The 22,012-nt window shown below is 62.7% G+C and overlaps 1 protein-coding gene and 1 long non-coding RNA gene across 7 annotated transcripts in view; one reads left to right on the top strand and one right to left on the bottom strand.

The window, feature by feature from the left end:
* Positions 1-22,012, top strand: part of PRKAR1B (protein kinase cAMP-dependent type I regulatory subunit beta) — a 118,325-nt gene that overhangs the window by 79,599 nt on the left and 16,714 nt on the right. For all 6 annotated transcript variants that reach the window (XR_011524653.1, XM_070567247.1, XM_070567246.1 and 3 more), the window contains 3 exons: positions 8,842-8,903; positions 9,453-9,499; positions 17,375-17,533. Coding sequence is in view for 5 of the 6 variants with exons in the window: in XM_070567247.1 (XP_070423348.1) it covers positions 8,842-8,903; positions 9,453-9,499; positions 17,375-17,533 (268 nt within the window). In the remaining variant the exon portion in view is untranslated. The remainder of the gene's footprint in view (positions 1-8,841; positions 8,904-9,452; positions 9,500-17,374; positions 17,534-22,012) is intronic.
* Positions 19,027-20,858, bottom strand: LOC139074814 (uncharacterized). Its single transcript, XR_011524654.1, has 2 exons — positions 20,727-20,858; positions 19,027-20,325 (listed from the first exon to the last, which is right to left on the bottom strand). It is a non-coding gene; the product is annotated as an uncharacterized lncRNA (long non-coding RNA).

Here is a 22,012-nt window from a genome sequence, read left to right as displayed (position 1 = left end):
ATCCCCAGAACCCCCCAGAGCTATTCCTAAAATCCGGAAAGGTGTCAGGGAGAGTGGCAGGTTTTATGTGGGCCTGTGGTGCAGCCCCACTGTGTCCCCGGCTTCGGCAGGGGGTCAGGTGGCCGGGTCCACGTGCGGCTTTGAGTGTCCCCTGGGCGCCCCCCTCCCTGCCCCCTGCCCCACTCTGGGTGGCTGCGGCTCTGAGAACTGGCCCAACCTGTTTGCTCCTGCGGATTCCATGTGTGTGTGTGTCGGGGGGATGTCTCCCTGTCAGGCCACCTCCAGCTGCACTTCCGAAGTTTATTAGAAACGTAAGCCAATGAAGGAGAACAAAAAGCCATAACTGGATCGCAAGACTGGCTGAGATCAGGGGCCCGGAGTGCTCCTCTGGCGTCATTCCCGGGAGATCCGGGGGTGTGGCGAGCATCTCAGCAGGGTGGGGAGCAGGGGCTCAGAGTGGCTGTGGGCACGGGGTTTGGGACCAGCAGAAACGATGCTGGTGGCTCCTCACCGTGAGCGCTCATTATCTGCTAGGTGCTTCCATCTTCTCGGTTCACCTTCCCAGCGATGCTGCGAGGGTGGGCGTGTTCCTGCGCCCATTTTGCAGATGAGTTTGCTCCTTGGAAACTCAGTCCCTGAGTTTAGGAGTGACACCAGCTCCCCGGGGTGCCCCCGAGATGCACTTGTCGCAAGGATGACCCCACCCCTTGTGATGAAGTCCCACATACACATCCCTCGCCCCCACTGGACTGTGAGCCCCTTAGGCAGGGGTTGCAAACCTGGAAGGCTGCATGGGGGAGGTGTCAGGAATCAAGTGATGGGTGATGGGATCGTGGCCGATGGAGCACGTGCTCCCACCAGGTTGGGGGTGGGCTGCATTTTTCCTTTGTGAGAACCAGGCCCCATGTTGCCAGATCTTCCATTGTTCTCAAGGAAAAGTGAAACATTTGGGTTTTTATGACTCTCTCAGCTTTTTTTTTTTTGAGGAAGATTAGCCCAGAGCTAGCATCTACTGCCAATCCTCCCCTTTTTGCTGAGGAAGACTGGCCCTGAGCTAACGTCCATGCCCATCTTCCTCTACTTTATATGTGGGATGCCTACCACAGCATGGCTTGCCAAGCGGTGCCATGTCCACACCCGGGATTCGAACTGGCAAATCCCAGGCCGCTGAGAAGCGGAACGTGTGCGCTTAACCACTGAGCCACCGGGCCAGCCCCAACTCTCTCAACTTCTAACTGTTGGGAGCTAACTTGAAAGCATTGACATGGGAAGAAATAGAAAACCTGAAGAGATCGATGAGGAAATTAAATGGTAACCAAAGACTTTCCCTCCCAAAAAGGCACGTGGGTCCCGATGGTTTTATGGGTGAATTCTGTCCAACTTGAGCAAACGCTGCCCCGGAAAGTAGAAAACCTGCCCAGCTCGTTGTATGAACTTTGTATGAATTTTGTGGGGACACAAATTCACCCCATGACAGACACTTAGGGTATGTGCTGGGTGGACGTGGAATTCAGGGATGGACTGATGGTGCTGGGAAAACTGACTGACTATTTGGGGAAAAACAGAATCCCATCTCCCACCTCGTGCTCTAAAGACCCAGGTGTGGACGTGACACCCGTGTTCAGCAGGAGGTAATTGCTGTGGACTGAACCATGTTCCCCCTCAAATCCGTTTGCTGCAGCCCTAACCCCTAAGGGGGTGGTATTTGCAGGGGGTGCCCTTGGGAGGTGATTAGGGTTAGAGGAGGTCATGAGGGTGGGGCCCCCATGATGGCATTACTGCCCTTACATCTCTCCCCGTCTGCAAGCCGGGAGGCCGGCCCTCACCAGCAACCGAGTCTGCCCGCAGCCTGATCAGGGCCTCCCGACTGGGAGGAATAAATGTCTGCTGTTTACGCCGCCCGGCCTGTGGTCTCCGTCGTGGCAGCCGCAGCCGAGCCTGTCCTGTAGGAGAACATTTCCTCTCTTGCTGCACTTTCTCACGTAAAACCCGCAAAGCACAGCCCGTGAAAGCTAAAAACGAGCTTCCGTTAGATGGGAGACGTCTGCTGAATTAAGGACCTCGTGCGACAGCGAACCGCCCGGTGACGGACGGCGGGAGAGTGTTCGCAAGATCTAACCGAGAAGCAGCCGATTTCTGAAATGCACGAGGACGCCTGAAAAGCAGCCAGAAGAAGATTCCAGCACCGGGGGGGGGGGGGGCAGGGGGCAGAAGTGGGGAGCCGGGGGATAAATTACAAATAAAACAAGAACGGATCCACGGGCATCATGAACTCAGAGACGCAAATTTGCATGTGAGGTTTAAGACTTGGGGGGGGGTCCCACAAATAGGGGTGTGGCCAGATGGGCCGTCTGTGGCTCTGTCGGGAACCTCGGGGTCCGGCGCTGAGCGAGTGGCTGAGCGAGCCCCTGCGTCTGCCCCTGCCCCTCCCCTGCAGGTGCCGCTGCTAGAGGTGGGCCGGGTGGGGCGTCCCACGGGGGGGACGAGGGAGAGTTGGGGGTTCTGCTTCCCTAGAGCCGTCCTGGCGTGGGGAGCAGAGTGGGGCCCCCTGGACTTTCGCACCAGCCCCGCTGCCCAGGTTGAAGTTGCGACCTGGCCGGGCGAGGACAGCGCTGGTCCCCGGAGCCGGGGTGCGTCCCGCCCGGCCCTCCTTTTTTCTGTGGACAAGCCCGCCCGCGGCTTGTACTGGGGGGACCTGGGCCCTTGAGCCACAGAGACCCCGTGCGCCGGACCGTTCAGTGTGGAGGGTGGCTCCGTCTGGACTTTGGGGCGTTTCCGTGAGTCTTCCTGGGACGATCTTGGCTGGACGCAGGCTCGGCGGCATTTTGTAAGATGCTCCCCACCCACGGGTGGCAGAGCTTCCACTGCGGTTATCCCTGGAGCCCCGGAGCCTGGCCTGGGGGCCGGCATGTGCTCCTGACCTGCAGGAGAGGAGCGCGGTGGGCGGAGGGCGGCGGGGGCTCCGCGGCCCAGCCTGAGGCTGATCTGAGCCACTGCGAGGACCTCTCTGCCCAGCCCTGGTGTTCGGGGCCGTGGGAGGCCGCGCTGGCCACACCGTCCCAGGGTCCCCCGCCCCGGGCATCCTGCCTTCCCAGCCCCACGCGGTCTCATCCCGAGGCCACCTGCCCTGGAGGTTGAAAGGGAGCCCAGCTGGCATTTGACCCCAGGATTGGGGTTCTCTGACTGTCAGGGAACCTTCGACCCCTCTGTTCACACCCCCGAGGGCTCAGGGGCTGGGGTGGCCGGAGGTGACGAGAGGTGACGACAAGGACTCTTCACACTCCAGAGAATGTCTGGTGGACGGTGCTGACTGTGGCCACGTGGCTCTCAGGGCAGGTGGGTGCCCGGAGCCAGGCACGGCCAGCACCTGCTCCCGGGGCCGGGGCCTCGTCTGAGGGTGAGGGAGCCTTCTCCGTCACCCTGAGTTGGCTTCTAGTTCAGGGCCCCCGATTGGTCCTGACCTAGAGGGGCAGGTGGGTTTGGCTGGCTTGTAAAAAATAACTTAACCGTTCTAAACGACAAGTGTTCTAAACATTTACTTGCAAGTCAAGAATCAGTCTTTTTTTTTTTTTTTCTTGAGGAAGATTAGCCCTGAGCTAACTGCGGCCAATCCTCCTCTTTTTGCTGAGGAAGACTGGCCCTGAGCTAACATCCGTGCCCATCTTCCTCTACTTTATATGTGGGACGCCTACCACAGCATGGCTTGCCAAGCGGTGCCATGTCCACACCCGGGATCCGAACTGGTGAACCCCGGGCCGCCGAGAAGCAGAACGTGTGAACTTAACCACTGCGCCACCAGGCCGGCCCCATCGGTCTTATTTTAAAATGGCACTAGGGTGGTGGCGTTCAGATTTAAAATAAATGGAAACCAGAAGTTCTCTCTGTCGTTGGGATTAGCTGCGACCAACACTTAAATGGCTTTTATTTGGCTGGAATAAAACGCCCAGGATGGAGCGGCTCCATTTGCGCGATTTTTTCCGGAAGTTTAGCAAGTTGGCGATGCGACCTGAGGGTCAGACCTCACCTTTAACGTGTCGTTGAAAACGTCGGTTCCGTGGGGACGGTCAAAGAGCCACACGCTCGGGCATCGGGTGTGACGGGGACAGTTCTCGGCTTTGAGGTTGACGATGCTGCACAGACAGCGGCCTCGGGAGGGGGCGCCTCGGACGAGACCACCGGCTGCCAGGACACGGTTCTCTCAGGGAAGAGCTCTGGGTCCCACCGAGTTTCCCCGCTGGGCCCGGGGGCCGAGGGAGTGCAGCGTCGGGGTCCTGCGGGCAGCCAGGGTTGCCCGGAAGTGGAAGCGTGGCCTGGGCAGGTGCAGCAGGAAGGCCTCCCATCAGCGAGGCTCCCGGGTGGACGGACAGTCCAGTCTGGCAAGTGCGGGCAGCGCCTGACCTTCCCAGGACCTGGAGAGGGTGTCTCCGGGGGGACTCGTCCTGCCAGCAAGAGCCTGGGGCTGCCTCCGTCCTGGGGGCCTGGACCCTCCGAGTGGACCCACCGCACCGGATGGTGCCTGGACGAGCGCTCCCAGAGGGGGGCCGAGACCCCCACTCCAGAGTGACCTGTTGCGCGTCCTCTGAGGATGAATGAATGGGGCCTTTTGGGGGCCTCTCAGGGTGGTCAACCTCACTGCACCCAAAGCTAGCTGTGTGACCCTGGGCAAGTCACTTACCCTTTCTGAGCCTCTATTTTCCCATCTGTAAAGTGGGAACGATAATGGGGGCCCACGAATCTCTATGGTTGTGAGGTTCCAATGAGAGAACGTTGATGAGGCTTCATCTTGGGGGGAGGGCACTGGGCTCAGACTAAGAACTCAAGATCGACGGCTATCATTGTGACGGAGAATGGCTTCAGCAAGCAGGGACTTTGTCAAAGACCCACACTCATCCTAGCTGATCTAGTAACTTGAACCTGTCTTAACAGGCAGCTCGTTCTCCAACCATGCTTCCCTCTTTCCATCCACCATCCATCCATCTACCTGCCCACCTTCCATCCATTCATCCGTCCACTCCATCCATCCACCATCCACCCATCTATCCATCCGTCTATCCATCCACCATCCACCCATCCACCCATCCATCCACCCATCCACCCATCCATCCACCATACATCCACCACCCATCCACCCACCATCCATCCATCCATCCACCACCCATCCACCCATCCATCCAACCACCACCCATCCACCCACCATCCATCCATCCATCCACCACCCATCCACCCACCTATCCACCTTCCACCCATCTATCCATCCGTCTATCCATCCACCATCCACCCATCCACCCATCCATCCACCCATCCACCCATCCATCCACCACCCACATTCCATCCATCCATCCACCATCCATCCATCCACTCATCCACCCACCCACCCATCCATCCAACCACCACCCATCCACCCACCATCCATCCATCCATCCACCCACCTATCCACCTTCCATCCATCCATCCATCCATTCACCCACCCATCCACCATCCACCATCCATCCATTTACCCACCCACCTTCCATCCATCCATCCATCCATCCACTCCATCCACCATCCATCCATCTATCCACTCATCCATCCACCCACCCGTCCACCATCCACCATCCATCCATCCTTCCTTCCTTCCATCCATATTGTACTGAGGACCCGCTGTCAGGGAACCATCAGCAGCAGGGTGAGGATGCAAGAACTGAGGGACCCGGGGAGGGAGAGGCACTGGGGTGGGGAGTGATTTGGTGGAAACTTCCAAACAGCTGTGATCTCTGAGACATGGGCCAGGTGGGAGCTGGGACCCCACACAGGCCTCCACCCCTTTGGGACTTTATGGGCCCCGAGATCACAGAGGTTCCCTTTGGGTCCAGGCGAGGGTGTGGCTGGTGCCCAAGACGGCCCGCTCCCCGGACACCATCCTGACTGAGCACCGTCTGCAGCCTCAGCCCTGCCGGCGGGGGCTCCGTGCTGGGTCCCACCCCCCACTCAGAGGGGTCTGTGGACTCGGGAGGGAAGACTTGCTCACCTCTCACCAACGCTGGCATTTCCCTCCCTCGTGAGCGGGCACGTCAGCCGCTGTCGCATCCGCGTTTGTGTCGTTTGCGTGTTTCGATATCGATGATTTCATGTGATTTTCTGTGTATCTCGTTTCCCACATTTAAAATCCTTATTCTGGGAGGAGCTACAGAGGCGGAACCAGAAGCCAGAGGCATCCGCCGTGTTACGACAGGGTTGAGGACCAGCCCCGACCTGAGGTGACGCAAACAGGTGGACCCGATAAATAAAGAGCAGTGTTGCCCTCGAGGTCACATCCGGGCTGTTTGGGCCGACCTGGGGGGCTTCTGGTGGAGGCGCCCTGTGGGTCCACAGAGACACCGCAATGAGGCGAGGACCGGGTGGGCGCCCTCGCCTGGGCTTCTCTTGGGACCCAGACGTTCCTGCCTCCCCTTCCACCCGGGAGCCCTCCAGACTCGAACAGAAAGCTGTGTTTCTTGTACGGACGGTGCCTTTTTGTGCCATTAAAGGCTCCCAGGGTGGAAGGGAGCGGGGTTTGTCTGAAAGGATGCGGACGATGGAAAAGGAGGGGGCGCTGTTCGCTGGGGGACGGGTGGAGCGGAGTGGAGCGGAGCGCGTGCGGCCATCCGTCTGGTTCCAGCCTCGGCCATTTACGAGCCGGGGTCATCGGGTCGTTTTGGGGACAAGGCTGGGTTCTCCGGCCTCGCCGTTCAGAGTGGGGGTTCGGCTCCTTCCGTCTCCCCACGTTGCTTCTCTGCCGGGAGATAGACGGGGAGATGCGTGTGGTCGGGCGGGTTTCGGGTCAGGCGGCGCGGACGCACCTGGACGTGCAGAAAAGGCTGTGGGGACGGATGCCAGCGCCCAGCCACCCAGTTTGGGGACATGCATCTTGCGGGGGAAGCACAGGTGGGACTCGAGCCCCAGGTGATGGGGGCGCGGGCATGCGTACCCGCCTGTCTCCTCCTGGGGAGCCCTCGCGTTCTTCGTGGCCCCGTCTGTGACCGAGGAAACAGGGAAGCGTCCTCGGGCAGGAGCGGATGAACGAGCCGCGTGTGTTCACGCCACGGAGTCCTCCCGGCCGCTTTTCGTGTCTCCATCTGGACGCGATTCAGAAAACACGGGAGGGAGAACGGAGATGCAGACGGTACCCGGGCGTGGGTGATAAAGACGCCGAATAACGAGGGCGCTTTTCACAGATGCCTCCCCGAGAGGTGACGCGTGGAGCGTGCGTGGGGGGTCGGGGTCCTCCTGTGAGCCTTCCCGGAGGAGAACGACCTGGAGCAGAGACGTCGGACACTTGTTCAGTCTACGCCAGAGGGCAGGGGGTGTTCTGGCCTCTGCTTCATTATTTATGGCATTTTTGAGATATTTTACCATTACGAGTTAAGAGTTTTCTAGCTTTAATGAGGGAGGAATGGTAAAATCCTTTCTTAAAGGCCTGCTCACTTTAAGAGCCCTGACGTTGTGGCTTTGAAGAAATGCAATTTGAAAAACAGTGGCCAGATGCACCCGCGGATGCTCCCCGGGCATGCTGAGGCCGGGAATCGAAGCCTGGGCCGGGGACAGACGCACGGGGCTGGACGGTGGGGCAGCTGCTCCAGGCCCGTCACTGCCCCGTGAGGAAGGGGCCGCAAACCTCCCCATGGTGCCGCCCTCCTTCTCAGAGAGAGAGAGAAACGTTTCTTAAATAGGAGACGGCTGCTGTCCTTATGTTTGCCAGGCCCTGGAAACAGGGGGGGTTGGGCACAGTGCTGTTTGTATCTCTGACTTCAAGTTGGATTCCTGGGGGCGCCTGTGAGCCCCTCTGAGGCTCGCCCACCCTGGCCAGTGAAGGTTTCCGAGAATCCCCTTCCTTTTTTTTTTTTTTTTTTTTTGCTGAGGAAGATTGGCCCTGAGCTAACATCTGTGCCAGTCTTCCTCTGTTTTGTACGTGGGATGCTGCCACCGCATGACTGATGAGTGGTGTAGGTCCGCGCTGGGGATCCGAGCCTGGGCCACTAAAGCAGAATGCGCTGAACTTAACCACTAGGCCACAAGGCCGGCCCCCAGCATCCCCTTCTTAACCAGCCAGATGGGAGTCAGCTGACCATCCTGCACTCACAGCCCACGTTTCCTACCTAAGGGGCCCTGGCTCCACCCTTCCCGGGGCAGCCTCCACGGGTGGTCGTTGCATTTCGGGATCTAGACGCTGACCTCTGACCCTGTGTCCTGGTTGCACCCCTGCGCATAAAACGTCCCCCATCTTTCCCAGGATGCATCCTCCTCGCTCCCCTTCGCACTCTGCCAGTTCACATCCAAATTTAGGACGTTGAACGGCCAGGCTGCCCAGGTGGTGCAGCCCCCCGTGTCAGCCTCGCCGGCTTCGGCGGCTCGTGGAGTCAGCCTGTTGTAGAGTCTGGTTCCAACCGGAGCAGAGACTCCAAACTCACGTCCCATTCCCGCATCCGGGTCTCAGGACCCCCTTGACAGGAAGTGCTCTGCCTGGAAAAATGCAGAAAACAGGTCCGGACCGATTGCCGTGTCCCGCAGAATCACCTTTGCCGACAGGAGAAATGTTCGCGATCCGTTGTCACTTTTGCTTTCGAACTGGAGTCCCCAGCAGTGTGTCCAGTGATCCCGTTTTTGTAAAAACCCCAAACAGCAAACCCTGTCCTGGCACAGGATCGGGGTCAGAGCCGCTCTCTGGACGGAGGGGTCGTGAAGGGTTTTATTCCCTCTTTAGCTCACGTGCGTTTCCATTTCCTGGTGAACACAAGCCCGTGAGGCCCCGTGTGGGGTTCAGAGAGTCGGGCTCCGTGCCCGGCGCCACCGCGACTCCCTGACTCGGCCTGTTTTCTTTTCCAGCGACATATTCGACGCCATGTTCCCCGTCACTCACATCGCCGGGGAGACCGTTATACAGCAAGGTACGTTCCCTCTCTTTCTCTGAGCCGAAGTCGACGGCGGGGAAAAAAACGGGCTGTTCGCTTATAAAAATATATGGATATGAAACTCTCCTTGTCTGTCCTGGAGAAAAGTCACTCTGGAGACAAGAACGGTTTGCATGACAAAACTAAACCCCGTATGTTTCCGTAATCTCGTCACTTAAAAAAAATGAGCCAACGGTCGAGAACACCAGAAATGCGCAAAGAGAGTGGATCTCAGGTGCGGTCAACACACGCAGCCCCCGTGACTGCGCGAGGAGAGCGTGTGCTGCGTGGCGGTGCGACCACCCTATTTCCCATGTCAAATGGAAACAATGCTTGCACCTGCAAACGGATACAATGTTGCACATGCTAAATAGATACAATGTTGTGCACATTGAATAGATACAATGTTTCTTTTTTAAAGCTTTGGAAAATAGACCCAGTATGGCTCTGTAGCTGGTGTCGAAACACTGTTTGCAAGAAAAACAAAGACTCGCAACTTGTCTCCTTGGCCTTAAACCAACTGTCCTGTTTCCTCTCTTGTTTCAGGCGATGAAGGAGACAACTTCTACGTGATGGATCAAGGGGAAGTGGATGTGAGTACGCCTTAACTGTTTTGGGGAAGATATGCCCTCTTTCTACACCGTCGGGTCACCGATAAGCTCAGGTCTAGGAAGCCTTCTTTCTGAGCCACACGTTTTCTCATTTTTAATTATTTTTAAAATTCATTTAAAAAATTTAGTTTAATTTTTCAATCCAGAAAAGTAACAGAGTCACTTAACAGGTTCTGTAAAAATACGAAAGCACACTTTGAAGGAGGAGCGCTGGCGGGCGGCGCCGTGTGGCCGTGGTCCCCCTCCTGCGCGCGCCGCCTGCCGTCCCTGGTGGCTCCTGGGACCAGACTCAGCCCGAATCTGCGGCCCGTGAGGCGCCGGCTGAGTCGACCGCGCTGGTGTTAACGCTTCTTAAGCGTCCACGGACCCCCCAAGGTCCTGACTGTACGTGGAACCGACTGTGTCCAGCGTGGCGCCCGGTCCTCAGAACGCGCGGGCCGTGGCCGTGTGTCCGGAGGAATGTCATTGTCTCTGATTTTCACTCACTCTTGCTCTTTTTTACTCTTGTTCTCCCGTCTCCAGAGATGAGGGACCCGCGCGTTCACGGGGCTGCTCCGGGTGGCAGAGCCTCGCCCTGTGTCAGGAGGAGGAACGCCTCCTTCCTGTGCCCACCGCACTCCGGGGTCGTGCCCTTTTGTCTGACCCCCGGCCGCCTCCCCCACGCAGACAGGAAGCCCCCAAGGGCAGGGACAGCATTTGTGGTCCTCGGTCCTGGCGCACAGTCAGGACACATCCTCCGGGACCCTCACGCCGCCACGTCCCAGGCTGGCCCCCGTCTCCTCCGGGCCTCGGATGCCAGCACCTGGGATGGGGCATCGGTGGCCCCCACGCCCGCCCCCTTGACCACACACGGGCCCTGCATCCCGCTCTGCCCGGCGATGCCGCCCCAGCCGAGTTATTTCAGGCTCGGCCTCCGGTACGGCCCGGGCTATTTTTGGGGGGCATTTACTTATTTATTTTCCGGGCAGCCCACCTGTGTCCACCGTGGTCACCGCGTTCTGGGAACCGGGGCGGGCGGCTCTCGGCTTCCGGAGCCGGGAGCACAGGAAGTGACTCACCGTCGGGATCTCAGAGCACCTCCAGAGCCGCGGCCGCCCAGACTGGGAGCCGGGGTTTCTCTCCGGCCTGCGCTCCGGCCCCAGCCAGGCGTCTGCAGCCCTTCATCTCAGGGTGGGATGGGCCCCTGTCTCCCACCAAAGAGGAAACTGAGGCAGGAGCCAAGGCCGGGGGGGCCGCCCAGGGCCGCAGAGGAAGTGTGCGGAGGAGGGGGGAGGAGAGGCGGCCGGGGCTGTGACCCTGGGCTCCGACTGCCAGGCCACAAAGTCAACTCCTGCTGGCTTCACTCCGGGTTAAAAAAAAACCAGCCCAGGAAATAGAGAAGACAGACGGGGATGCGGCCAGCGTCCCAGCTGGGCATCATCCTCGGGCCCGGCCGTCTTGGAGCCGCCCCAGCTCTCAGAGGTGCCCAGGGACAGAGCCGGCCCTGGGAGGTGTGGGGTCAGCTTGTTCCAGGGTCAGAGCCCGGCCTTTCCAGCCGGTCCTAATCTCTCTCTGTTCGGCTCCTTCTCCGCCTCATTCTCTCTGCCCCGTCGCTGGTCTCCTACCTCTCTCTGCTCTTCTTCCCTTTCTTGCTCCACTGTCCATCGAGCGCTTGCAAAGCCCTAAGAACACACTTGTATGGGTGGCGGGGACACGGCCTCTGCCCTTGGGGGTTTGTGGGGGGTGATGGCCAAGAAGCGGGAAATTCACAAATGAGCACTTGCCTCTGGGTCTTTACCCCTCCTGTCCCTCTGCTCTTATTCCTGCTCTGCCTTGCAAACTCCTATGCATCCTTCAAGACCCCTCCCACGCTGGGTTCCTCCCCGGTCGAGGCAGAGCCTCTTCTCTCCACCGTGCTCACGGCCGAGGGCCAGACCCCTCCCCGCCGGACCGGAGCCCCACGAGGATCCGGATCTTGCTTTTCCTCCCCTCCGGGGTCCTCTTCTCTCTCCTCTGTTCATGGAAATCAGAGACTTTTCCATTTCACTTCCCAAGAGTCTGCAGGGTGCCGACTCGTGTCACCTGAGCTTGGGGTGACCGATCAGCGTCTTCGAAGGGCTGTTCCTCCTCCTCCTCGCATCCGGCCGGACTCCCTCGCGTCCAGCAGGACAGCCCCGGCTGCAGACTGTGACGGGCCACGTGGCCTCGCCCACTACCCCTGGTCTCACTCCCTGTGTGTCTGGTGTGAGGTGGGGACTGGCCTGGCCTGTGCTGTGACCCCCGGCCCCTGAGGTCTCAGCCAGGCCCCAGGCCCGTTAGGAGGGGGTCAGGCTGAGCCCTGAGCCGAGGGGGGTTCCCGGCCTCGTCCAGGGCGCGTTGTTTGCTGCTTGTCCCTCGGGGTGGGGCTGGGGACACACGTGGAGGTGCTTTTGTGACGGGAAAAAGCGAGGTCACCTTCTCGTAACCCAAATTCCCCAAATATGTTGTCTCGGCAGACCCAGCGCCTCCCACGGCCCGGCGGGTCAGGTACAGAGGCGGCTGTAAGGCTGTTCTGGCCGGGCAGAGCCGGGATGTCCGGGCCCCGAGGGCGGACGCCCACTTCCCTCCGCAGCCTTGGATTCAGGACGGTCCCCGAGGGCCGAGGCGGTGACTTGCGGGGCCGTCGTGATGCCCGTCGAGGCCACAAGCCTCCTCAGATTTTCCAGCCGGGCCGGGCAGGCGTGCGGGGCCGAGGGGCGCCCTCCTGTGATGTGGGAGGCTCGGCCACGCAGGGTAAACGGGCGGCGCCGGGCGGGTGGCCGTGTGGGCGAGGCCACGTTTGAGGGGCTCAGAGATGCTCAGTCAGGGGCGTGGAATGGGAAAGAGGCTCTCGGCCGTGGGGTCGGGGGGTTGTGGGGTCGTGGGCGGCAACAACCTCTCTGATAGTTGCTCCCACGAGGGAGCAGGGCAACGACCATCGGGGGGCACGGGGCAGCCGAGGCCTGAGGACCGTCAGGGCCAGTGGGGAGGTTTTGGAGGGCGGCCCTCGAGGCCGAGTGGGGTGGGGGCCGGGGAGGGAGACGGCCGTCCGCCCGGTTGCCCCGTAGACGCCCGGGCCCCGCGGGAGGCGGGTTCCCCTCGGAGGCCCCGACTCTGGCCTTCTAACCGGGTGGGGCTCCGCGTGGGCGTCCCGCTCGCCCCCTCCCTCCCGCGGGGTGGACGCTGCCCTCCGACCAGCGGCCCCGAGGGGCCGGCCAGGTGCCCGGGTGCCAAGAGCGCCGGGTCCCGTTTAAGTTGTGGTTTTCCAGGGAGAGGCCGAAAGCGCCTGTGGCCGCGTGTGCGTTGCCAAGAGCTATAATCCGCTTTTCCGAGACCAAAAATATCTTCCAATTTGTTTTATTCATGGAACATAGCATTTCTACTTGAAAGGACCCTCGGCTGCCGGCCGGCCGGCTCGGGGACGGTTGTGCTGGAGGCCGGCTCCTCCCGGTCCTCCCAGGCCTTGTCATTTCGGGTCCCTCCTTTGTGTCCCGCGTCAGCCCCGTTTCACCCGAGATATGGGAGGAGCGCGTCTCCGGCCTCCACCGCTGGGGGGGGGGCCTCTGAGCCGCATCCCGGGGACGGGGGGCGCACGGCTGACGGCTCCCTGGGTCGCGGCCAGTTGTCGCTCACTGTTTACCTGGCGTTCTGTTTTTTTTTTTTTAATTGGTAAAATACACGTAACATAACATTTACCCTTTTAACCACTTTTAAGTGCCCAGTTCAGGGGCCTTGAGCACGTTCACGTCGTCGTGCAGTCGTCACACCGTTCGCCTCCAGGACTTTCTCATCTTCCCAAACTGAATCTTGGTCCCCATGGAACGCTCAGTCCCCGGCCCCTGACCCCACCCTTCCAGCTCCTGCCTCTATGACCTCGACCTCTCCGGGGGCCTCACACAGGTGGGATCCTACAGGGTTTGTCCTTTTGTGACTCATTTCCCTCAGCACAGTCTCCTCCAGGCCCGTCCATGTTGGAGCAGCTGCCAGAATCTCCTTCCTTTTTAGGGCTGAGTAATATTCCCCTGTGGGGATGGACCGCGTGTGTTTACCCATCACCCACTGATGGACCTGGGGTGGTTCCGCCTCTTGCTCATTGTGAATAAAGCTGCGTGAACATGGGGGTGCAGCTCCTTCTCTGAGTCCCCCTTCCCGGGCGCCCTCTGTTAGCCCCCCGTTATTAATTGGACGCCGTGGGGCTGGGGCCCAGAGTGGGCCATGGCTTTTCCTGTGACGTCTCAGCGCCCTCCAGTACCGTCTTACCCACAGAGCGCGTCCAGGGCCTGGCCCCGCTGTGGTTGGGGGCTGATTCGGACTCAGCTGGTAATGACTGTCCTCTGGAATGGGACCCAGCCAGGGTCCGGATGACACCCTGCTTTGGGGGGACATCTGTGTGTGTGGGGTCAACGGGGGTGCAGGAGGAGGCCCGGGAGCCACAACGGGTGTGGGGTTCCACTGGAGGAGCGTGGCTGGCGGCCTGCCCCGCCGAGGAGTGGAAACAGAGCCCGCGCGGCTGTTCCATGTGGCCAGGCCCACGGAAGCTTCCGGAAGGGGTGTCTTTGCTAAGGGATGGCAGGTGATGTGGCCGTGCTGCCCAGAGGGACGCGCCGGGCTGACCTGGGGAAGCCGAGTGGCCTGGACGCAGGTGCCCACTCACCTGCACGGACGCCCCGAGGCTCTTGGTGGCGGGACCTGGGGAAGGCGGGACGAGACGGGCCATTAGCTCTTTCTCACCATCAGGAAAGGCAAAAACAGCAGCCTGGTGGATGACACGCCTGGGTTATTTCTTGGCTTGGGCTGCGACGGGTCGGCCCGGGGGGCATGAGAAATGGAGGGAGCTGGGGCGCCGAGGCCACACAGCCCCCCCTTCCTCGGTTTGGCGGGTCACTCAGGTGACTGGTGTTTTGTCTCCAGTTACCCAGACGGCTATTTCGACCCCATTTGGCTTTTCTGTGGTGTCACGTGTTGACCTGAGATGCCCGGGGCTGGGGGCAGGCGGCCGAGCCTGGACCCCCGCCTTCTCCTGGCAGCTCTGCGGCCCGGGCTGCCCCGGCTGCCTGCCTGTCTGGTTTCGGCAGCCGGCGTGGCCGTGGTCTGCGTGTGGGGTCCCCGAACCAGTAGCCACCCAGTGCCACCCGGGACCCCCTCTGGGGTTGCACTGAGCAGATTCCGTTCCTTCAGTCGGATTGCCGTCTCCACCTCTGTGCCCCCCAAGGTCAGAGTCAGAGCTTGTCCGGCTCGGGCCTGTGTCAGGACCACCCGGGGGCCCGTCTCAGCAAAGACTCTGCATCGCCACAGGCTCCCGGGTGGAGCCGGCCCGCCTGGTCACCGTCCACCTGCAGAGGGACCTGGTCGAGAGCCGTGTCTCCTGGACGCCCCTCGCTCCTCCCTGCTCCCCTCTGGTGAGGCCCAGGCCGTTCACGCTGAACCAGAGGGAGCGTCACAGATGTAAGCCAGGTGACATTGGCCCCGCTGGTACCTTCTGTGGCTTCCTGTTGCTTCTAGAATAGCGTCCAAGCCCTTCCCTCCTCCCCACCTGCCACTCCTGCCCCATCGGCATCTCTCTCCCCCTCAGTCTTGCTGCATCCAGTACCCTCCAAACTCAGTCCTGCCCCAGGGCCTTTGCACGTCCTGTCCCTCTGCCTCGAACTCTCTTCCCCCAAATCTTGGCACGGTGGCCCCTGGCCCTACAGGGCTGGGCCAAGTTCACCTCTGAGGAGACGCCTGTATGAACAGACTCTGCCTCCCGTCCTCTTCACGGCCTGGAGCAGGTTTTCTGTGCTGTGTCCTGGCTGATCCTGTGAACCCGCATCCCCTGCCGTCCACTGGGAACCGTGTAGTCAGAATGTGCCGGGCACTGAGGGGGTGACAGATGAACCAACGAATGAATGAATGAACGAATGAATGAATGAATGTGGAGCAGCCAGATCGGAGCCCCCGGGTCCAGCCCGAGAAACTGCAGCCGATGGTGGGAGCATCAATGTAGCCCCGTGGGGCCTCCCACCGTTTTTCTTTAGAAAGAAGAAGAAATAACAACAAAATGAAACAAAGCGAAAAGTCGCCCCTTCGCCTGCCAGCGGGGGTGGGGCCCGGCGCCGGGCCGGCCGTGGTGACAGAGGCCAGTGTCCCGAGAAGGATGGCCCCTTTGTGCTCCGTGGGGCGGCCCTGGCCCGTCCGCGGCTCCGCACAATGGTTTTCTCTGACGCCTCGGGGGCCGTGGTGAGGAAGGGGGTCCCCTGGGTCGCGCCCTACGGCAGCAGCCGCCCTGCCCGCTCTTTGGGGCTGCACCTCGGAAAGTTGGGGTGCAGCCGCCTCGGGCTGGCCCTGCTGAGACACGGCAGACGCCGCCCGGGGCACGCGGGGCACATGCGAGGACGCTGGTGGGGCGTCCCGTGTCCCGGCCGGAGCTCCAGACCGTCGGCCCCACAGGACGGCCCTGAAACGGATGCGCCGAACCCAGCGCTCGCAGACGTGGCGGCAGGCGGTGCGCGCGGTTCCTTCTACGCGCCCCGTGTCACCGTGGGGACCCGTCCCCGGGCGGAGGGGACACCAGGCGGTCCTGGGACCTGGAAACGTTCGTACCTGATCTGAGCGGTGGACTCCGACGCGGGGTTCGTGCTCGCTCGCGCTGGCGGGTTAAACCTCCGCGCACGGGATGTCACGGAACCGCGGGAGGCCCGGGGCGAGTCGTCCTCGTGCCCCCGGCTCTGGGTCCCCTGTGAGAGGACAAGAGGCTGCGTGCCGTCCCTTCACCCCTAAAAGCCAGGGGCTGCCGGCTGCCCCTCACGCCTCTCGCCCCGGCCTTCGGATCCCCGTCCAGTGGACGCTGGTGTCTTCTCCCCGGGTGCCCAGCAGCCCCGACTTCCCTCCAGGAACGGTCGGGCCGGGTCGGGGGTGAACGGGCCCCGCTCCGCACGGCGTTTCTGGCACGTAGGCAGCTCTGTGCCTCGGTTATTGTGGAGATAATGAGCCATTGATTCCAGTAAGAATTGCTTCCATGATTCCCCGCAATCCGTCCTTTCCCGATACGCACCCGTCTCGCCAACGGGAATGATTCTTTAAGCTCATTGACACGCTGAGCGAATAAACGGTGCGTTGTGTCAATTTATAGGCACCGAACCTGCATAATACGCCCTCTGTGCTGCTCTCGCAGGACGCGCAGCGCGCGCCGTCAGTGCATAGTGGGCACAGTGTGCGGGGCGCGGCGCCCACGCCGGCTGAAAGGGAATCTTGTCCCGGGCTCCTCCCGGCCCAGCCCGAGCCGGGCCAGCCCGCGCGCCCATTGACTGCAGGCCCGGGGAGCCTGGGCGCGGCCGAGGGGAGGACACGGTCAGCATGGCCCCTTCCGGGCGAGCGGGCTGTGCCGGTGGAGGTGGGGCGAGGGGCAGCTCATGAATGAAAACGGCGCAGGTGGAGGCGCCTGCCTGGGGTCGAGCGTAGGGGTGGGGACGCCCTGGGGGAGTCGGGTTCAGCTTATTGGGTGTGCAGTGGGGAAACTGAGGCCCAGAGTGGCCAATTGAAAGTTGATAAGGAACTGGATGGAAGGCCTGCCCGGGGGGCGGGCGGGGCTCGTTTGCACCTCCAGCCGGCCCGGCTCCCGGGCGTTGACACCCGGGGACCCTCCTCCTGGGCTTTGCTGCCCGGACCCGGGAGCTGCTGTGCGCCCGTCCAGCTGCGGCCTCGAGCGGGGATGGGGTGGGCTGGGCACCTTGGCCGACAGATCCAGGCCACGCTGGGGCCGGGGTGCAGGGTCCTGCCCACAGCAACGGGCCTGGGGCGGCAGCCGTGTGCGCCCCTCCCCGCAGGGACTCCTTCTGGGGGGACCCCGTGGCCCCCATGACGCGTCTCCTCTGCTCCCCAAAGGTGTACGTGAACGGAGAGTGGGTGACCAGCATCAGCGAGGGAGGAAGCTTTGGGGAGCTGGCGCTCATCTACGGCACCCCCAGGGCAGCCACCGTGAAAGCCAAGACCGACCTCAAGCTCTGGGGCATCGACCGGGACAGCTACCGGCGCATCCTCATGGTGAGTGGCGCCCTGGCGCGGGACGCTTCCCGGGGTGCGGAGGCCAGCCGGTCGAGACTGCCGCCCACCCAGGGCCGAGCATCTCGTCGGAAGCCCCGTTTTACCCGCCTGGGGATGTGCTTGGCTAAGGCTGTTCCCCGGCCTCCCTGGTAGACGGGGCCTGGGAGACGGGCAGAAAGTGTTGGGAGGGATTCTAGAAGCTTCTTAAAGGCAGGCAGCCATCCGAGGAAGCTCCTTTTGCCTTCTTCCCCTTTCTCCTTCCGGCTGTCTGGAACCTGGTGGCGATGGCTGGAGCTCCAGCTGCCATCCTGGATCATGAGGTGACTTTGAGAATGAAACAATTCGCCAAGGTGGTGCAGCAAGGAGAGGTGTGAGGGGTCCGGTGGCGAGGCGGGACCAGACTTCCTCATGCAGGGGACACGGTGTGAGCGTGAGCATGTGCACACGTCAGGCCCACGGTGGGTCCGTCAGGCAGTGACTGACTCAGTGGCTGCCTGGGCCCACCTTCCCGGAAAGCTCTGGAGATGAGCTGTGAGCTGGGAGGGCTGTTCCCAGGGCGAGGAGGCAAGCTCGTCCTCCACACATCCTGCCCGCCGGTGCCATTCTCAGTGCGGGGACACATTGGGGACATCACGAACCCAGTGCCCCTATGAGGCCTCATCTCTGAGCCCTTGCTGGGGCCAGAGCCGACTGGGACCCAGTTATCCCTGGGCCAGGCTGGGGGCCGCCTCGGTGAGGACAGAGGGCGTCCGACTCTGGGAGGATGCAGGGAGCCAGAGGGTCCGGGCCGGCCACACGCCTGGAGGGACCCCTTGGGGTCACAGGTCCCTAGTCCCTTCCCTCTCATCTCCGGGCGGAGGCCACTGGGAGCCGAGCACCCCGGCCTTTGGGAAGCCACGCTCCTTGGCTCCCTGGTCACCCGTGGTGACTGCTGGGCCTGGCGCTCTTCTGGCGGGAGCCCTGGTGGGCCCTGGTGGCTGGCAGTGGTGTGCGCTCAGACCGGCTCCCGTGGGGCTGGGTCCCGGGAGTCCCGACCCGCCAGAGGGAGGTCGCCAGGTGAGCAGGTGGCCGGGAGACCTTGGGCCTCCCCCCCTCGCGCTCCTGCGGCTGGACGGGCCTGGGCTTGCTGCGCGTGCCCTCGGGGGCCGGGTTGTCTCCCTGAAGCCCGGCCCGGGCGGTGCCGTTGTGCCGTTTCCAGGGAGGGGCGGCGGCTGGGGGATGGTGCGCGGAGGCCGGTGCAGGACAGGCCCCCGAGCTCGGTCCCAGTGTGAGCCTGGAGGACTTCCTGCCCCCAGGACGGATCCTGGTGGAAGGCGGTTCTCTCGTCTTCGTCTTAAACCCCACAGCGGTCCCGTCTCTGGATGCACCTGGCCCTCGCACTGCGTGAGCCGTGGTTCCGCCCCCGCCGTCCGCGCCTGTGGGTCGTTCTCAGCTGTGGGATTTTTGTGGCCGAAGCCTCCTCTTCAGGGAAGTTCCCAAACCACCGAGGCAGCTGGCGTTTCCTCTGTTTTAATTCTGGGTCCCTGAGCGCTAAGAATAGCCGGGTCTGCGGAGCCCCGAGCGTCTCGGGAAAGAAAATGACAGCCCCGGGCGACTGGGAAGGGAGTGTCCGTGGGCCGGTGTTTGTTTTTGCATCAGCCCTCGAATTGGGTGGGTTTCCATGGATCCACCGCGCCTTGAGCGGACCGGCCGTGCATCCACTTAGCACGAAGCTGGAACACGCCGTGGGGGACACAGGCGGGTAGTGGGGGCCCTACGTTTGGGCTGGCGGGATCCCGAGCATCTGTCTCGTCTCTGCCTCAGCAGCTCCGTGTGGCGTGGACAGGGGGCCGGCCTCCCCCAGGCTCCAGGCGTGAGCCGGGGCTCCCCGAACTTCTTTGTTTAAGCTTCCGGACGCCTGGCTCACCATGAGTCCTACGTGGGACCCATGTGTTTGGAACTAATGAATGTAAAGTTCGGGGCAGAAGCTGGGCATCCAGGGCCCCACCGGCCTGGGGCCGCCCGAGACCCTTGGAACTGGGTCCTGAGCCACAGCCCCGAGACCCCCACCCACCGGCCGGGGTGTCTGGTTCCCGTCTGTGAAGTGGGGCTGGGGGGCACTGGGATCGCCTTCTCGTCTGCTCTGCAACCCCCTCCGGGGTCCACAGCGATGCCCCAGGGCTTTCCGGTGGGCTCCGTCGCCGGGCTCCTGAGGCGAGTGGCGCGGAGTAGGTCCCTTGGCTTATCTCGGGGTTTCACGTGTGAGGGGAGGGGGCGCTCAGAGTGGGGGGCCGTTTGGGGGAGATTTGGGGACGCGAGTCACTCCCCCGGGACCCCCATGTCCATTCCTCCTGGGGCCGCCCGCGGCTCGTGCTCCTTTCCAGAGGGGCCGCCACGCGGGGTCCAGCAGGCCCTCACGGGTGGTCCGGGTTCCCAGACTCCAGACGACGCGCATCCTGGGACGTGTCCCTCCTCGCAGACCCCGGTGCTCAGTGGGGACGGGCCTGGACTCCCAGACATTTTAGGTTCTGGTCTCAGGACAAACGCCTCCCCCTGGACAGCGAGTGGAGAGAGCCCCCGGGCCGGGGTCCGGGTCTGGCCTGGCGCCACGTGCTGGCGGGTCAGTGCTGGGGGAGGGGTGGGACCCTCTGTCTCATGTCCCCGTCTCCTCATCTCCAGCTGTAAACGAGGCAACGGCAGCCCCTGGGCGGGGTCCTGGTCTGCGGGTGGGGAGGTGAGAGGTCGGAAGTGTCGTCTCTCCCTCTCCCGGCCTGATCGCCCCGGGACCAGGTTTGGGGCGCCCACTCCACTCCCTGCAGGAAAGAGGGGCCAGGGTCATGATGAAGGAGCCGCTGGAGAAACACCGGGGGGCTGCCAGGAGGCGGTGTGCCCAGGGGCAGCGTGTGGACCAGCCTCTCTCCAGTCTTTGCTCTGAGGCCGGCCCATCCGACACCCCATCACAGAGATGTGGAAATTGAGGCCGAGAGCAGGGAGCAGGGAGACGGGGCAGAGCCGAGCCGGGACCCAGCCCGTCCCCTGGGTTCCCCGACCAGCCTGGGTCCTCGGGCAGACTCACCGGGGAGCCCATGGGCGTCCCCCAGGAGTTGGGCCCCGCGGCCCCGTTGCTGTGACACAGGAGTCGTCACCGGCCGCGCTGGCACAGAGCCCACCTCGGGGGGTCCCAGCAGCCCCCAGGCTCCCAGCCCGGCCTCACCTGCTGCCTCGGTCACGGATGGAAACCGTCCGAGAGGAGGGCGCCCGGTCCGCCTTTGAGGCCGGTCTCCTCCCCCGAGGGCCCCGGGGGCCGCATCCACCTGTCGTCCTGCGCCGGAGACGGATGGGGCCGTGGCCCCGAGCTTTAAGGTCTCAGGTTCCCGGCAGACACGCCCGCATTCCGCGGGGCCCGCGTCACTGCTGGGAGCTCGGCGAGAAAGATAAATTATTTTTCAAAAGAAATGCCTTTTCCGCGGCCGGCGGGCACGGCTCGGGCCGGGCGGAGCTGCAGCTGCCGTGGGCGCCCAGGCCGGCCCCCAATGCAGACACAGCGCTGGACAGACCTCAAGCTTTGCCCGCGGACGGCCTGGGCGCCGCGTCCCCACGGTGGCCACCAGCCGGCGGCCGTGCGGAAGCACCTTCTATGCCGTCTGGTCCGGCGACCAGGACTTGGACCCGCTGGGCTGGGTTCCCCGGATGGAGGGGCCCGGGGGTGTCTCTGGGCTGCTGTGTGGAGGGCAGGGTGGCTCCAGGGTTCTAAAACGGGGATTTGCACTCTGGCCCGGAGCCACAGAGAGAAGGTGGGGACCCGAGGCCTGGGTGTCTGCAGGGCTGGGGTCCCCTCGCCGAGTCACTTGATCTGTGTCCGCTCCCATAACCTTCTTGGGACCCTTCGGAGCAGGAGTTACGACACCCTCATCGTCCAGACGAGGAAACTGAGGCTCAGAGAGGTGGACAGGTTGCTCGGGGCCTGTGGATCCCACGTGAGGGGCAGGGACGTGAGCCCCGGGCTGAGTTCCCTCAAGATCCAGGCCTCCCGGCTCCCTCCCACCCCGGGGTGTCTGGCGACTCCCTCGACCACGCGCGTGCACAGCGGCCGTGTCCCCCGTGCTCTCTGAGCTTTGGAGAACGCACACCCAGCAGCCGCGATCTGCTCCCGGCTGCACGGCCCGTCCTCGCTCCACTGTCCACCCCGTCCGGCCCCTCCCCGTCCTGGCTCCCAGCTCCCTCCTCCGCCTCCTCCCGCACTCCTGGCATCTGCTCAGGCTTGCAAGACAAGGGGCTCTTTTCTCCCCAGACAAGGCCACTGGACTTCAAGTGCTGGCCTCTCGGAGCCCGAGGACTCCTCCCCCCGTCGCTGTGGTCCCTGGACCGGGCGCCAGGGAGGTCCTCCCATCCGAGTGGGCCGGTCGGGGCCGTCGAGCCGGGGCTCAAGTGGCCGCACCGAGCAGCGCGCCGACCAGGCAGTGACAAGGCCCCGTGGCCTCCTTGACTCGGCTCTCACTG

This window comes from Equus przewalskii, chromosome 12, assembly GCF_037783145.1.
Source record: "Equus przewalskii isolate Varuska chromosome 12, EquPr2, whole genome shotgun sequence".
Taxonomy (NCBI): domain Eukaryota; kingdom Metazoa; phylum Chordata; class Mammalia; order Perissodactyla; family Equidae; genus Equus; species Equus przewalskii.
Note: the sequence above shows the minus strand (reverse complement) of the source record. Positions and strands in the feature narration are given on the sequence as shown.